This window comes from Priapulus caudatus, unplaced genomic scaffold, assembly GCF_000485595.1.
Source record: "Priapulus caudatus unplaced genomic scaffold, Priapulus_caudatus-5.0.1 Scaffold939, whole genome shotgun sequence".
NCBI lineage: Eukaryota > Metazoa > Priapulida > Priapulimorpha > Priapulimorphida > Priapulidae > Priapulus > Priapulus caudatus.
In genome coordinates, this window is record NW_014578000.1 from 17326 (window position 1) to 30785 (window position 13460).

At 47.0% G+C, this 13460-nt stretch overlaps 1 protein-coding gene across 1 annotated transcript; it reads left to right on the forward strand.

The window, feature by feature from the left end:
- Positions 1–2471: 2471 nt before the first annotated feature.
- Positions 2472–3847, forward strand: LOC106814533 (beta-4C adrenergic receptor-like). The gene has a single exon (XM_014818848.1). It carries the CDS (start codon positions 3017–3019, stop codon positions 3845–3847), a length of 831 nt encoding a protein of 276 aa, XP_014674334.1. The 5' UTR covers positions 2472–3016.
- Positions 3848–13460: the final 9613 nt, after the last annotated feature.

Consider the following 13460-nt stretch of genomic DNA (forward strand, 5'->3'; position numbering starts at 1 on the left):
TTTGAGTTGGAGAGAGAGGAGTGAGAAGACGAGAGGAGTTGAGAAGACGAGGCGGAGTTGAGTTGGTTGAGAGTGGACAGATTGAGAGTAGAGGGTTTAGTGCAGGGTGTTATTCAGGAAACCTACTGATGTGTATTTCGCGAGTTAGCGAGTTACCGTAACGTTGAGCGAGTAACACATTTGTGCGGAGATAATATTCCGTGAAATAACACCAGCGCCGAAACGATGTGAGTACGCTCAGAAACCTCTGAAAGCTGACTCGTTTGATTACCGAGTGCGTTCAGTTGTATCTTACCCATTTCTTTCGTTGTTTTGTAAATAAACATATATTTACTCTTGATCACACTTTTTGCTGCCGCCTTCATTTCCCAGTTCTACACGTCATCTTTATACCCGCCGAGAAGGTACCCTGATAACCGTACGCTCCTCACACCATCTCATCAGTCCTTACAGCAACGCACCGCGCTTGGCGAGAGAAATCTTTCGCTGAAAGGTGACTACCAACGCAGCGAATACCACGGACGCAGCGAGCACTACCGCCCGAGGATCGTTTTAGAGGCGGCGATTTACGGGGTGGCAAGTCTGCGTCGCACTTTCGGGAGCCGAAACATCTGACCACCGAAAAGTCGTGTGCGGCGAAACATCTGACGCCCCGAAAAAGATTCGCGCGAGCGAACTGCGGCAGGGCTCGCAGAGCAGCAGGCCGAGCCGTTCTACTTACTATCGCCACTATCTGCACGGAAGGGTCGGTCCTATAGGTAGTAGCTAATATGTACCGACGGTAACTATACTGATATGGTAGGTGGGAGGGTTAGGGTTTGGGTTAGGGTTAGGGTTAGGGAGTAGGCGTAGGCGACATACTCGCCGACATCTCGGGTACTACATATACAACAACGATCCATTCAGCGCCACTATCGCGGCCATCTCTTTTTCACGGACGCTATACCCAGGCACAGAGGCTCTTCTAGCGTGCGAGCTACCAGTAAAATTATCAGCAATTGTAAGATGAATATAGGTAAATTAAAGCATGACGCCCTGTGTTCCCCGCTATGGCTACTAATGCCTATTAATGTACAGGAAGATAGCGCTCGCGCGTCGGTCACCTTTGACTGCCAAGATAATTTTCTTCGGCTCGTCTTATACGTTCAAAGTTGGGCCGGGCAGGCCGACAGCACGTGTGCTTGGTAAAATCCGATCTATAATATTCCCTTTGCTCGCAGCATCACGCGCTGCGTTCCCCGCTATGCCTATAATAATGTACAGGAAGATGGCGCTAGTGCGTCGGTCACAGTAGAGTCCCGGGCCTTTCTTTATATTATGGGACTCTAGGTCACCTTTGACTGCCAAGAGAATTTTCTTCGGCCGTTCTCATACGTTCAAACTGGTCGCGGGTGGCCCGACGGCACGCGGGCATATCTGTAGCCTAACTGTTTTTTCTGATTACGTTAAATACGCAAATAATAAGGAACCGAACGTATTTATCCCCAAGGTGACCCTAGGGTGCAATTCGGGATCGTTGATATCGTGTACAAATATGTATCACTGAACTGTTTAAAATAACAATATGTTATTATATTTTATTATATGGTATTATATAATATTATATATTATTTTTATATACATATTATGTTGCCTTATGTTATTATATACAGCTCAGTGATACATATCTTGATGATATCCAATATTCGGACCGCAACCTGTCAAATGACGACTAAAATTGCTCAGCGTAATCTAGAAGCAAATTATAGCAGTTCTGGAGTTGCGGATTTAAACTCGGAGTTCAGAGAAACAAGCTTTCTGGGAAACGCTAATTAATTGCGAGTAAAGTACATATAATATTAGTAATGCGAAGCGTTTATAAGTACATTTCGGGCCGCGATCCCCGCAGTCAGGCATGGTGCTGCGACCACAATATCTAAATTGAAAACCGAACGTATTTATCCGTCAGGTGACGCTACTGTGCAATTCGGATATATATAATTATGTATATACATAGTCAAATGAATATAGAAGATCTTGGTCTTAAAATCCTGGCGTGTCACATTAGTGTATAAAGATTTAGAACATTAAGAAAGTTTGCATTAACCGATATTTATTTATTCAAACGAGCTAATATTATAATATTATACAGCGCGTCCCTGGTACATGATAAGCGAGGCGGGCCGCCTCGCTAAATTTTTGGGGAAATTGCCGTTTCGCTGCTAAATTTCGCCCCCCCTCAACCGTTAACCGGCCGCCAACTTTCTCCATCCGTGGGGTTTTTATTTTTTTTAATATTATACAATGTTACCCTCTTCTTACAGCACCTACCCGCCCCTCATGTATCGATGAATGCTGCTCACATAAATATATAGAGACACCTATAGTCTACCTAGTATATTATTTCTATGATGCTGCCACACATCAAAGCAAACACCGCGGGCGCGCCCTCGCTCGCTAGACACGGACCAGCCAGGTGCTACGTACGTGTACGAAGGCACTAATATGCACGGCTATGTATCATACGTACTATGTACTAAGGAACTCGCGTCAGCGATTTCGGCGCTCACTTATCAACCCTGCTGCATCGCTCACGATTTTATCTATCCATCCATCCATCCATCCATCCATCCATCCATCCATCCATCCATCCATCCATTCATTTTTCTGTCTGTCATTGATTATGTAATCAATATCCACGAATTGTCAACCATTATTGTCTACCGTGGTTATTGTTTCTTCAACGCTAATATTATGGCATGCCTCTTCCCTCCTGATCCTCTGCTAGCGTAACTAGGCGTAACCTGTTCCTAGCTCTATTTTATCTGTTTGCGAGAACGTAAGCATGCTAGATGTCATGCTTTGTATGGTTTGCGCCAATGCATATGTCTATTTGAGTAGGGCAAGCAAAAGTATATCGACTGCCTCTGGTGCAAATATAATGAGTGGAGATATCAATTTAATATGAAGCCGCAGTGTGGGTCATGGCACGCCATTAGTGATACGGAGCTGGCGTGGTGAGATTCATTTCTGCATCATGGCGACAGCTGATGGTTCACTGTGCAACATCTCCGGGTCTGTGTCCGAGAATGGGAGCTTGGTCGGCTGCATGGAGTCGGACGTTGAACAGGGCGTAGTCCCAGCAATTCAGGCGTGGATCACTTACCTGCTGATTCCTGTCAACATTCTCAGCATACTTGCTAATCTTCTCGTCATCTTGGCTGTGACACGGACATCACACCTGCAGGAGCCGGCACACAAGCTGATCGCAAACTTGGCTGTCGCCGATTTCCTCATGGGTGTGCAAGGAGCCTTCTTCTCACCAACGGTCATTCTAGTCGAGTTCCCACCAAAGATCATATGCCTTGGACACTTTACTTTGGCTACGCTCTCGGCCATCGGATCAATGACCACTCTCATTGCCATCAACGTAGACAGGTATATTGCAATATCGCGACCGCTACACTACTACCAGATCGTCACACCGCGCGTTGTCTTGGTAATGGTAGGTCTGGCTTGGGGCTTTGCCCTCCTCGTAAGCGTGCTAACTCTCATTGGCAACCGCTGGCAGCCGGATCAACCATGTATCTATGACACCGTCACGAGTAGAACATCTGTCATCTTTTCGGCGATAGTCGTTGGTACGTGTGGCGTCGCCATCTTCTCCATCTACGGTTACATGATGATGATTGCCAAGCACCACCAGCAGCAGATCCACCAGGAACCGAGCAGCAGCGGTTCGCAGGAGCGATCGGCACCGCTAGCTCCATCTCCGACGCCAACTCGTGACGAGCCATATGAAACTTGCCCAAGACGTTTGCATACGTACCGGTCGGCACCTTCTTCGTCTGCACTGGGCTTCCAGTAACTCATCTGATCCGTAGAGCGTCGCCGACGGTCTACATACGATACGGCTCGCCGTGGCGCGAGGCTTCGGCTACCTGCTGGTGTACTGCATTCTAGCATGAACTTCTTGATATATGCATCAAAAAGCAGCTCAGTTCCGCGCCGCCTTCCGGCGGCTGTTGCCCCCTCGCGTGGACACTAGAGACAATTCATCGCGACTGTTTCATCTTTGCCGTAAGTGTTTAAGGCAGGTAGATCGATTTAGCTTATCACGTTAGCTGAGTTCGGCGGATGAGAGGTGGCTGCTGTCCTAACTTTTCAATGAGAATCAGAAAAACAGTTCAGATAACGAAGAAGGTCAGCGTTTCTACCCAGATGTAATGGATGGGGGGTTTACGTATCAGATAGCCTGATAATATAGCAACATTTTGTTGCTAAACGTCAAAAGGTGTTGTAGGCAATTTATGTCTGTCGTTGTTGTAAAACGAGTCAACGTAGTACAGAAATTAAACTCTATTAACAATAGTTCATTTCACAAGATTGCAAGTTGAACCGTATGCGCAAGCAAATTCTTTAATGGTACATGAAAAGGCCTAGGCGTCCGACGTCAGTCGCCGCTGACTGCCAAAGAATTTTCTTCGCCGTTCTCATGAGGTTCAAACTAGTCGCAGGGCGGCCGACAGCACGCGTGTGCATAGAAAATCTATATGCTTCACTTGGCTCGCAGCATCGCGCCACGATTCCCAAGTATGCCTATTGTACATAAAAAAAGGCGCTTTGACGTCGGGATCGCCGTCGACTGCCAGATAAATTCTTCGGCCGTTCTTATACGTTAAAACTGGAGCCGGGCAGGCTGACAGCAGCGTGTGCATAATAAAATCATGATCGCCGCGGCCCCGGCCCGCGGTCGCGTCGTCGGCGGGGGCGGCCGGGCGGATCGCCTAGCCCCCCCGCGCAGCGGCCAGACTGACATCTTATCAAACTTCACCACAACGAGCGTCGTGGAGGACGGAGCTCCAGCATCGGGCTGGCAGCGTGCAGGCCTGCGAGGAGACGAGCACGCGGCGCGGCCAGCCCCAACGCGCTCACGATTCACCAAGCTATGTAATGTATGGGCAAAAATGAGCGCCGCGACCGTCGGTCGCCGTTGACTGCCCCAAGATATATTTCTTTACGCCGGTTCTTATACGTTTCAGACTAACAGAGCCGGGCTAGGCTGACAGCCACGTGCCATGGTAAAATCGATCTACATCCTTCACTCGCTCGCAGCATCGCGCCAAGCGATTGTCCAGCTATGTCTAATGTCTGGGCGAATGCGATTATAGCCAGCAGAGCTATATTCTGCGCAGTTTTATATCATCTGTCGCTGCCACGCCTGAAATGGTGTTCGCGCATGCGCAATTGATCTCCCAAACAGGGATAATATTTTGGCAAAAGATTATCATTCGTAATTGACAAAAGAGGGGTATTCCTAAGCATAGATGTTACATGATAAAATTCCAATTAGTAAGATCTCTCTGTAAGACAATAGGAAGAACACCTGCTCCGCGCTGCGAGTATACCAAGTCATACACAATCTGGCCACGGATAATGGTGTTAAACGCAGTGGCGTAATATCTCACAAGAGGATTATATTTTGTTATGGATAACGCCATTGTAAGATAATGGTTAGAGGGGGATATCCCCACAATAGATTTCTGTAAGTAAATTAGTATTGTTAGACCTGTGTTATAATAGGAGATACACCCTAGCCTGCAGGGTACATAAGCGACCGAACTCAGCCGCCCTCCCGTACTTTTCCAATGCCTCCTTGTCCATCGCTCGGCCCTCCTATTCTTTTTCTAGCCCTCTTAGATTATATTTCCGCTAGCCCCCTTTCGCTCAGTCTCTCCACCCTCACTCCTCAGCAAGCTATAATTGATGCAGCTTTCTTCAGTCTGTTGCTCAGCGGCGTAAAACCTGAATTGCGCATGAAGCAATATCTCAAACGGAATATTATCTTTGCAAAAGATATGCATTTAATATGAAGAGCAGGTATTCTAGCAGTAGATTTATGATGATAAATTCTCATCAGTAGATCTCTCTTAAGAAATAGAGAGAAAAGACCCTTGCATGTATGAGTGGCGCATGGCATATACCAGTTCATTACACCACTGGCGACGATAGTGTGTTGCGCATGCCAATATCTCACGCAGCGGAGTTATATATTGTTATGACTATGCGTATTAATATGGCCTTACGGGGGGGTATCGGCCACAAATAGATTTTTTGTAATAAAATATTATAACGGGGGTTAGAACTGCGTTCTGTAAATCAGGAGCAAGCGCGCCGCCTTACCTGCAGGGTCAAAACACCTTCTTCCATCCGCTCGGCCATCCTTTCTAATCTTCTTTCTATAACCCCTGTCAGCTATCCTTCCTTGCCGCCTTTCTCAAGTCTCCCAACCCCCTCACTCCATCAGCAAGCTAGCCACGCCCATGCGGCACGAAGAACTAAGCCGCAAACCGTCGGTGAGTGCGCAAAGTCAGACAATCACTCCCGAGGATTCAAGCAGCAAACAGCCCGCCTCCTCCCAATTTGCTCCCTTATATCATATCTTCCAGAAATACGCGCACCGGACACGTAAAAAATGGAGGGGCAGCAGCTGTCTCATGCGCTGAGTTATTGTCCAGAATAAACGTGCACTCCCTGCTCACAGGGAGGGGGATGCACTGTCTCAATGGCTGAGTTATTGTCATATATACGTAGCTACCGTGTTCACCGAGGGAGGAGATGCAGCTGTCTCCATGGCTGAGTTATTGTCATAATAATGGCTACTGTTCACAGGAGGGGACGCACTGTCTTCATGGCTGAGTTATTGTCAATAATAATCGTGCTAACCTGTTCACAGCGGAGGGGATGCACTGTCGTCATGCTGGTTATTGCCAATAATAATGTGCTTACCATGCTCCACAGGAGGATGCAGCTGTCTCATGGCTGAGTGATTGGGTCATAATAACGTGCTACCTGTTCACAGGGAGGGGGAATGCAGCTGTCTCATGGCTGAGTTATTTGTCAGTAAAATAACTGTGCTAAACCTGTTCACAGGGAGGGGGACTGCACTGTCTCAATGGCTCCGAGATATGTCCAGTAATACATGTGCTAACTTGTTCACGAGGAGGGGAGCACTGTCTCATGCTGAGTTAATTGTCATCAATACGTGCCTCTACCTCTGTCACCAGGGAGGAGGATGCACTGTCTCATGGCTGAGTTATTGTCATTAATAATGATGCTACCTGTCGATCCAGGGGGGCGACTGCACGTCTCAATGGCTGAGTCTATTGTCAATAATTAAGTGTTGCACCTGTTCACAGGGAGGGGATGCAGCTGTTTCAGGCTGAGTATTGTCATTATCAAAGTGCCTACCTGTTTCACAGCGGAGGGGATGCGCGACTGTCTCATGGCTGAGTTATTGTCATAATAATGTTGCTAACCTGTTCACAGGCAGCGGGATGCCCTGATCTCCATGCTGAAGTTATTTGTCATCAATAACGTGCCTACCTGTTCACGAGGGAGGATGCACATGTCTCACTGGCTGAGTTATTGTCATAATAACGTGCTACCTGCTTCACAGGGAGGGGAATGCACTGTCTCATGTGGCTGAGTTATTGTCATAATAATGTGCTAACCTGTTTCACAGCGGAGAGCGTATGCACTGTTCTCATGGCTGAGTTAATTGTCATATAAAGGTGCCTACCTGTTCACAGGCGAGGGGCATGCACTGTTCTCATGGTCTGAGTTATTGTCATAATAACGTCGCTAGACCTGTTCAAGCAGGAGGGGGATGCACTGTCTCATGGCCCTGAGTTATGTCATAATAAGCTGCTACCTGTCACAGGGAGGGGATTGCACTGTCTCATGGCTGAGTTTAATTGTCAAATAACTCTGCTACCTGATTCACAGGGAGAGGGATGGCACTGTCTCAGTGGCTGCAATATTTGTCATACCAAGTATGGTGCTACTCTGCTTCACATGCGAAGGCGGACTGTCAACTGTCTCATGCGCTTGAGTTATTTGTCAGAATAGACGTTGCATACCTGCCTCACCAGGGAGCCGGGGATGCCAACTGGTCTCCATGGTGGCTGAGTTATTGCCATAATAACCGTGCTACCTTGTATCAAGCGGAGGGCGATCACTGGTCTCTAGGCTCACTCGTGAGGCGTGCCAACAAGTAAGCCTCCGCACTATTTCTCGTGTACAAAAAGAGCCCGTTTTCTCCGAATTTTTCGTGGCAAATTTCGTCATTACACGCTGGCAAAATGTGCACTTAATGTTGTCAACACACGAAGATGTACTGCCGCAATAGACGCCTGAAAGGATTAAAATTTTAATCGGTTTTGTGGGAAAGAATTGGTGCAACATGCCGTGGGGGGTGTCGCTAGCTATTGGTGACCAGGCAGCCGCGTTTGAGAGTTGCCAGAGGTACCCGACAAACACATGGTGCACTTTCGCATCATAGAGCGGCAAAAGGGCTTCGAGTGAAGATTGTAACGGTTACATGTGCAGTGATTTTGCATGAATAAAATGCATGTGGCGTGTGACTAGCCCAACTGTTTACCGTATATTTTAATTATTCTCTGCTGTGCTTCTTATTTCCAGCCTGCGCCTATATGGGCGCCCTCTCTGTGGGAAAACACCTTATATAATGGTACACCTATATAAATATGACACCCGGCGTTTGACAACGCGTGCGTAAATAATGACCTGGCCTTCCGAGTCGCGGCGCCCCAGCTGTGACATCCCCGCTCAAGCTGTGAACGCACAGATACCACCCAATCACGAAAGGCTGGCTCTGCTGGTGGTCCCCCCTATTGTAAAGCTGTTAAGTCTGCGTAGAGGTGTGAGAACCATAATACGGAATTTGTCTGTGGTAGCAACAACAAGACGTCAGGGGGGGGGCACACAAAGATAGGAAACACGAGGGCCAAAAGCCGAGACCGCATACCTTGAGTAAAGCCTAGCGGATAATAAAAAAAAAAATTAAATATATAAGAATGAAAATATAATATTAATTAAGAAATTAATTATTCAACACCTATGTTCTTGCCACGCCAACTGGTTTAACGTATAGTTTCATGAGCGAGGCGCATGGAAGAATCTGTATACGCATACTAGTCGCTACACTGTGCTTGCATATAATAAATAATTATTAAAAATAATTAAGTATGTAAATAAATATTTTATAAATAATAATATATATTATACTAATAAATAAATAAATAAATAAATAAAGTAAATAATAAATAAATAAATAAATAGAAATAAATAAATAAATAAATAAATAAATTTTAGAATAAATGAATAATAAATTGAATCACAAATATAATATATATCATGTGTGTGTGTGGTGCTATACTAACAACATCCGTCGTAACTACCAAACGTATCAACTCCCCGCTTACACACAAGCGCGAGCGCACACGCACGGCATCCACGGTGTAGTTTTGGAGTATTGCTTGCCAGCGTCTCTTGCGTGAATCCTTTCCCCCGCCCCACACAATGCCTCCCCTCAGCTCCTCCTCATCCTCCTCTTCCTCCTCCTCCTTCTCCTTTCTTTCTCATTCCTCCTTCTCCTGCTCCTCCCTCTCTCCTCACACAGCGCGCCCACCACTAGTTATTGCTCGTTTCGCGCGGGCCCAGTATAATCGATGGCATACCGACCACTCACAGACTGGTGTTTCGGGCACGTCGGCAGCCCACCGGGGAGTGAACGGTGGAAAATGCGATGGGCAGGAGGTGCGCCCCCCCCCCCCGCGAAACGGATCTGCTGATCACGGCACCGAGCTATGGGCACCGTTATCAGTTGATAACCCGACAGTCATGGCCCTGGAGTCACGTTATACTGTCCAGTCACCGTGGACGTAATACGGTATCTATATCCGAGAGTAGATGATAGGGAAATGTCCTATTATCACTTCTGATCTATTATTGATGTATAGTCATAAACCCGACTATCTGCGTAATGAGAATGATGTGTACTTCTCCATATCGAGATTGACTCTATGTACCCTGCCCCGTGTGCTGTGTATAGTCGGAATGGTCCTCTCTTGTTTTCGACCTTCCGCTCCTCTCAATCATCCCACGCTCTCCTTTCGGCTCTCTCCTCTCATCTCTCTCTCTCTGCTCTCTCTCTCTTCTTGCCTCTCTCTCTTTCTCCCTCTGTCTGGAAGTGTGTGCTTATACTGTTCTCGCTCAATCGCCCTCACCACAGGCACTTTGAGCATTATATTTTATTGAAACGCTCTAAGTGCCTGTGGCCCTCACCCCTTTCTCTCCCCCCTCTCTCTCCCCCTCCTCTCTCTCTTCCTAAGTCCCCGTATCTCTCGCTCTATATCGCTTAGCCCCGCTCTCTATCTCTCCCTGTCTCTATCTCGTTCTGTCTTTCTCCCCGGCTGCCTCTCCCTCTCCTTCTCTCTCTCTCTCTCTCTCTCTTTCTCTCTCTCTCTCTCTCTCTCTCTCTCTTCACTCCGCTCTCTGCCTCCCGGCCTCTCTCTCTCTCTCTCTCTCTCTCGCCGTTCTCTGTGCGTCCCTGTATCATGGTGTGTTTGCCCTGCGGCTGCAATCAACCCGCCAGGTAAGGGGGCGAGCTATATAAGTTGTTATCGCGAAATTCCTGCGGCCCCTTTGAGTCACTGTCTGTATTCACGAAGCGAGACCTGCTCCGACGCGGCCGTTAGCCAGGCTCCGACACCGACCGCGGGAAGTTTTACCGAAGAACCTCAACAAATTTCATGTCGACGGTCGTTTCGCTAATTAAAGGCATATATAGCGAAGAAGCAGAAATTGCATTTACTACCAAAGTTTTAACGTGTGTTTTTTTAACAAAGTATGTATTCTCTATCGGCGAATAATTCAACGTAAATGCCGTTGAAATGCACTCATCTACAATACACGACTTTGCCGCGCGCACGCTACTGTCCACTAACACTCGGTGAGATACACTCGGAGAGATACACTCGGCTGTGTGTGATCTTTTGTCAGTTTGTGCACAGTGGCAGCGAACCGACGCGCTGGGCCATAGGTTGCGAGAAGATCCGCCACCTGCGGCAGACTATTGCTGCTATTTTTTGTGCGCGGGGGGGGGGAGCGTGCTAAATGAGGCGAACCGGTCGGAACCGGGTTGGCCGCATCCCTCACGGGTCCCACTCAGGTGGACGCCGCTGCTGGCTCTGTATACCTGGCGGACCGAACGTACTCGCAGCACACGTGAGAAATTCCACGTGAATGACCGACCGAGCAGTATGTGAGGAGGTTTGATCGACCGAGTAATATATACGTGCATTCAAGAATCTCGACGAGTCCCCCCGGGCTCTTTGGACAGCGACTCGTGTCGGGGTTGTCTATACTATATTATAATAGAGGAATACTTGTGTACACATCGTCGGAATAGCTCCAAGAATTTGAAGAAACAGCCGAACATCGATGGACCGTGTGTACTGCTGCTGTGGCTGTGTGCTCTAACGTACGTCTCGCAGTCCGGACGGACGTTACGTGCTGTGTGAGATCTCAAGTGAGTGAATCAACATGTGGAAGCAGAGATTGGGAAGTATTCGCCGGAGCAATAGCAATGCGAAGGCGGCGGCGGCACGCGGCGTGGACTCGGCGAGTGAGACGGCGAGTCTTGCGGGATCGGAGATTTCAAACTCGAGCAGGGTCAGTCGCTTCTCGTTCACTCGCGGCTCGAGCCGAAGCTCGAAAGTGATGAAGGTAAGGCAGTAGGAGAAGATGCGGATCAAGAATGCTACACTGTAGGGTACGTGCGTGCGTGCGTGCGTGCGCGCGCTGTGTGTGTCGTGTGTGTGTGTGTGTGTGTGTGTGTGTGTGCGTGCACATGTGTGTGTGTGTGTGTGTGTGTGTATGCGCGCGTGCGTGTGTGTATGCGCGTGTGTGTGTGTGCATGCATGTCATAGTGTAGTGTGAGTCATATCTAAGTGCTAATTGGAACTTACTTGGTTCAGAAGTTGCATTACTTTGTTTGTATTCATTGGCCAGTCAATGTTCAATTCGATTGACAACTACCAAATTAAAGATTGAATAAACCTGATACACGAGCTCTGAAGGAAAAAACATGTACACCGATCGACTCTGCAAACATGTTTTCAACGAGCTAGATAATACATGTTGCAGAGAGCTAATAAACACATTCACCAAGAGCTAATAATACACTTATCAGATGAAGCTAATAATACAGTTATCAGAGCTAATATATACATTTTCAAATACATTATCAACCGAGCTAATTAATCGCATTACACTCTAAGAGCGTATATAATACATTATCAAAATGCTAATAATACCCTTATCAAGAAGCTAATAATCACATTATCAAAGGAGCTAACAATAACCTTATCAAATGAGCTAGATATACATTATCAAGAGCTAATAATACATTATCAAGAGCTAATAATACATTATCAAGAGCTAATAATACATTATCAAGAGCTAATAATGACATCGTATCATTACCATTGAACATTATTATACCGATACCTATTATTAATATTACTATCTGGATTAGCTATTGATAGTTGTACTATCGAGCATGTGTTGTATATTAACTCCGACGTGCGTAGGCCTACGTATAGGTATCGACTCATGTCTGTAAACGTGAACACGGGTCAGGGCATTGTATACGACCCACGCCCACTTAAAAAATTCGACGACGACAAAAAAACAGGGTATCATACGAAGAGCGTACGCCAAAACACGCGTGCACAACTGCAAAACAATTGCGCCCGAAAAAAGCTTTCCCGTTTGTCCTATATTCAGTGAAGAGCGTCGTATTTTTGCGTTTAAGCCATGCGTACGCCGCCATGCAACACAAGCGACAGGGTGCCGTGGGGTATATATGCATATATTGTCGCCCTACGGCGCAGTACACTCAAACAACACACATACGGCGCAACAACACTCAGGTACCGCGGCGAAACGAAGGAACTCCATAACAATCCGGAATCTTCGCCTGCGTCCTGTTTTTCTTTGTCTTGTGAGAGGTACGCGCCGCAAACAGGCACACACGCGGCAAGCATTCTGACGATGCCTCCATAATAACAACCCCTGCCTATAGTAATATACGGATGTGTGCGTGAAAAAGTCGCACTGTTAGGCTCATTCTTTACAGCCTGTGTCGTGGATGCGACTTCACCGTTCCATCCGCTGGAATCGGGAGGCGTGCGCGAAGCTTGGATGCATATAATCCGTGTCTGGCAGCGGGATCGTGAAGCAGGCATTAAGCGGGTAATTTATTTGAAGGCCGTGGCAAGGGTACGCTAAGTCTTTATGCGTTTTAAATCCTACAAATAACAACTAAAACAGTAACATTATGGGCTACAGTGCCTCCGCACGAGCTGCTGCTATGATGCGATATCAAGTTTGCGAACGGATATTATTACTGTGGTACAAGGTACGATAGTTTATCTTTCTAGAAAATCAATGCAATAATTAATACGACATTGGGAGTGCATGAAAGTCAATTTGAATTAAAAACAAAGCACTTTGTTTTCCTTGACTCTCTGATAGCTTTCATTAGCCCGCAGCTATATACTCGCATATTCGTCTACTACCGTTTCGTCTAATCTCAAGAATGGATTAAGAGG